The sequence below is a fragment of the Cariama cristata genome, unplaced genomic scaffold, assembly GCF_000690535.1.
Source record: "Cariama cristata isolate BGI_N322 unplaced genomic scaffold, ASM69053v1 scaffold26474, whole genome shotgun sequence".
Lineage (NCBI taxonomy): Eukaryota > Metazoa > Chordata > Aves > Cariamiformes > Cariamidae > Cariama > Cariama cristata.
The window spans coordinates 21,777-26,030 of NW_009615086.1; the positions used below are offsets into that span (position 1 = coordinate 21,777).

Consider the following 4,254-nt stretch of genomic DNA (forward strand, 5'->3'; position numbering starts at 1 on the left):
TGGCCCCTCTATCTGTTCATGCCATGTCCTGGTTTAGTAGCGATGCAGTGGTGAGACAAGGCAACCACAGACCCAACGTCCCACGCCTGAGGTGTCCCATGGAAAACAGTGCTACCCAGCCAGGGAAGACAACCGAGGCCATGGTCACTTCTCTCTAATACGCTCTCCTTCACACTACCTACCGCAACCCTGCCCTGCACACAAGACAACACGTAGAAACACTGCTATTGAGTGCTTGGTTTGAAGATCTACTCTTGTCTGATCCTTGCCCAGTATCACTTGCATTCTTAAATTGCAACTGTATTAACTTGAGTATGGAGCCGAGGCAGCCTGGTTATACTGAGTTTGTTAAAGACTGTAAACAATCTTGAAATTTGCCTGAACAGAGTTGTTTCCATATTAGTTCAAGCATCACAACTCCTTCTGTGCTCTCTTCCCAGACCGGCAACACATCCTGTGTATAAACTACATCTCACACTTGTGTGTAACTTGTGTACCAAAACTCACTGGACTCCTCACTAATGATGAGTATCTGTCCTCTTACACATAAAACTTCTATAATTTGTTAAGCATACAATTCCTTTGATTGTGTTGTAAAACTGTCAGTGGTTATAAAGCAAAGCGATGACACTCGAGCACAGTTCTGTCAAGACAGCCCTGCAGTGCACTTCATCTAACCGTGCTACATAAGCAGAGACAGAAACACACCGCACTTTTTTCAGGACAGGACTGCACTTTTTTCTTTTTCCTACACTAATGCTAATCACCAATTAGTGGCGGGCCGATGCTAAACTCTTACCCTCAACTCTTCACATTTCTCACCATAAGAGAAGTATATAATATCTTCCACGGAAAAAGAGGATGCAAATTTTTTTTTATTCCATCAAGGAGCGATTACAAAAAACGGTACACTGGTAAAAATCAGATTCTGCCAGTAACAAACAAACAATAAACATTTTATTTAAATGCAGTTAATCACAACATTCAGATACAAGAATGCTCACTTGTGCCTGGCAATTTTGACCGTGAAGCAAGGGACTATATTATAATACAGTGATTAGAATCGATATTTGAGGACAGTTTAGCAAATGGAAAACTCAAAAGAAGTAATAGCCACTCCAAAACTTACAGAAAGACCAACTCAGACCAGTTTCTGAAAGCTTTCCTGCCCTTCATCACCCACAATATTTTGTTCCATGTATGTGTATAGTCTCATAAAATAAAGTCCCCCAGGACAATCAAATGCTTTTTGTTAAGACCCTCACCTCATTTATGGTCATGCTTTCTCTTCTGTCCCATTCTCTTAAGGGCTGAAGTCTTACATCTCTCAACTTCCTAGTCTGTAAGACACAAAACACTTTGTATTTCTGTAAGTCTTTTTCAATACTCACCTACAGAAGTCCTTAAACGTATCTCCAAATCTTTCCTACCTAGCTGCTTCTGAGGTCCTCTTTGGCTGTCATCTCTGCTACACTTACAGACCTCCACTGAAGTGGGCAATACCCAGACACCTCATCCTGTCAGTACCGCTGTACAATTCTGTCTTATGGGACTGTTAAGAGTACACATCAAGTAGGCAGAACTCCAAGGTTCAAGTAAAAATACCTTGTTGTGATCCATTATTCCACAGCCCAAATGAAACAGAAGTAATTTGCAAAAGAGAAAATACCTCAGTACAAAAGAGCTGTGTTTGTGAACTACTTTCACAGCTGCAGGAAGCTGAACTATTTCATGAGCATTACAGAAAAGGACATCTTCTTTCTGGCCCCACAGCTGTAAGCAACAGAAAAAGCAGCAATGCAAAAAAAAAAAAAGAACAAACTCCATGTTTACAAGTAGAAGGTTTTTTAACAAGGAAGGACACTTTAAAGCTTTCATAAATTTGTTGTTTCATTCCTTCCACTTTTCCGTTTCCACATGAAGGCACACATGTACATATACACAAACAGAGATCCCACTTTGAAGTGGAGTCAGCTTACACTGAAGTTAAACGTTCAGTAACCACTCTTACACTGCTGAATGAAATGTTTATCCTAAAGCCGAGCATCAAAACAGCTGTCAGAAGAGTTTGCGTAGGCTTAGCTTAAGCTTGAAGTTCTAAACTTCAGTCATCTTCATCTGGATCTGTCCTTTTAGCTTTAAACTATAAGGAGTACTCAGGACCCTAAAACATTTGAAAATGCAGTTCTTAAATCAAGATTTTGAAGCTTATCAGGCAAAGGAATAAATTTTCATCAGCCTCTCCTTGACTTTCATGTTCTACAATGTGGACAGTGGAGCACATTCCATCACGGAGCGTTAAGAAATTTTGGGAGTGATACAGAATAAGCCGCTGGACTAATATAAGTCCTTTTTTTTTTTTTTAAACCTCTTATTTGTCTAGTAGCTCCATTATGGGTAAACTCACCTGCCAACAAATAAATACTTCAAAAAGTTCATCTTAATTGCACCAACACTTAGATGCATCACCATTCACTCCATAAATATTGAAGGCCAAGACTAAATTACCTTTCACACACTGCAGGCACTGTTCCCTGGGATTAAGTGACATCATACGTGCCAATACCCAAATGAACAGAAGAGCCAAAGGAAGATAGTGGTTTTCACAATAGCTTTAGCAAGAATTCATAGGTCGCATTAATTATGCCCCAGGACAGGACAGAACGATGGTAATTCAGATGGGCTCCTCTGAAAAGGTGGATCAGTTTTCTATCACGTTCCAGCCAGATCTTCACAAAAACTTTTGAGAAGGACTGAAATTCACCACCAATTTGAGCTTGCATGCGAGTTTTTACAACATTCACTGGGAAAAACAAGAATCCCAGCATGGCACCCAACAGCCCTCCACAGATAAAGTCATTGACCAAATGAGTGCTGTAAGAAGTTGCTTCAGGCAGACATTGTTTGATAGGTCCCCGCAGGCCAAAGAAGAGTGCATTACTGGGGCCATTTCGAAGCAGAATAGGCACCAATCCCCGATAATACTCTCTCAGCCCATAGACTTTCAGTACCTTGAAAGCCTGGTAAGTGTTTGTAAATTTATCGTGATGTTTGTAGTCCTGAAGCAAAGTCTGAACTCGCTCAAAAGGTGTAAGAACAGCTTCTGTGGTCCCTGCAAGCACTGCTGCCATGCTGCGAGTGAGGAGTTCAGGAGCACTTGTGTGGCTATGGAGCAGGGAGGAGAAATCTTCATATAAGCCAAACATTAGAGCCAGTGTTGTTGTTTTCTGCATTAACGGAGGAAGGATGCCACGATAGAGATTTCGAATCCCATCCTTCTGCAGCTGATGTACTGCATCCTTTGTTTTCAAACCATACAACTGCTGCCGAAAGAGGACCTTCTGGATGGGAAAAGTGACTGCTATATTCGTGAAGGCTGCACAGTAGCCACAAAGATAATGTTTACCAGAGGTAGCCGTTATGTCATTGCTTAGATATTCCTTTGAATTCGTTGGGGCAGAACCTTCTGAATCCATCATACTGTTTTTCTCACGGCAGTATATCTCAGTTTTCCTTCCCTACATCAAAAAAGAAATGAATGAACATGAGCTTTTGCAGCTTTTGTCATGCTAGTGGATCATTCAAACAGCACCTGGTATCTTACATCTGAGGAAAGGTAATAAAATTTGAAGAAGAAAAGCAACAAATGCCAGGTCTGACGGATGTTGCACTGTTTTCTCCTCAAGTCTGAGAGACCTGAAAAAGTGGTAGTTTTTCCTTTCTGTACACTTTCAAATTAAAATAGAAATAAATTGGGAAAGAAATTGAGATATGAACTCCTCAAGTGCTACATGACAGCTGACAAGAGGAAGTTTACACATTAGATTTCCCCATTCACTGCGCCAAGGAATTCAAACAGAGAAAGGTGTACTCTCACATTAATAAAATACACAACACCAGGACAGTGGTGGTAGGGACAGAAGAGAGTCTAAGAAAAAAAGAAATAAAAAAAATAAATAAAATACATGCAGTAGCATTACAAATTCTGATCACTCCACTCTGCCTTTCCCTGTGGCAGAAAAAATTAGATAATTTAAATAACAATTTGTCATGTTTTAACCCGGCCAGCAACCAAGCACCACAAAGCCACTCGTTCACTCTCCCAGCTGTGCCAGTGGGATGGTGGGGAGAATCAGAAGGGTAAAAGCGAGAAAGAAACTCATGGGTTGAGATAAAAACAGTTTAATAATTAAAAAAAAAAAAATTTAAATATTTTGTAAGGGGAAGAAAACAACAACTAGAGAGAGGGAAATA

The 4,254-nt window shown here is 40.4% G+C and overlaps 1 protein-coding gene across 1 annotated transcript; it reads right to left on the reverse strand.

The window, feature by feature from the left end:
• Positions 1-2,316: 2,316 nt before the first annotated feature.
• On the reverse strand, positions 2,317-3,518 carry SLC25A51 (solute carrier family 25, member 51; the record flags this gene model as incomplete). Its single annotated transcript, XM_009699696.1, has 1 exon — positions 2,317-3,518. A coding segment is annotated over one exon (915 nt), but the record flags the coding sequence as incomplete, so codon positions are not given.
• Between the last annotated feature and the right edge of the window lie 736 nt (positions 3,519-4,254).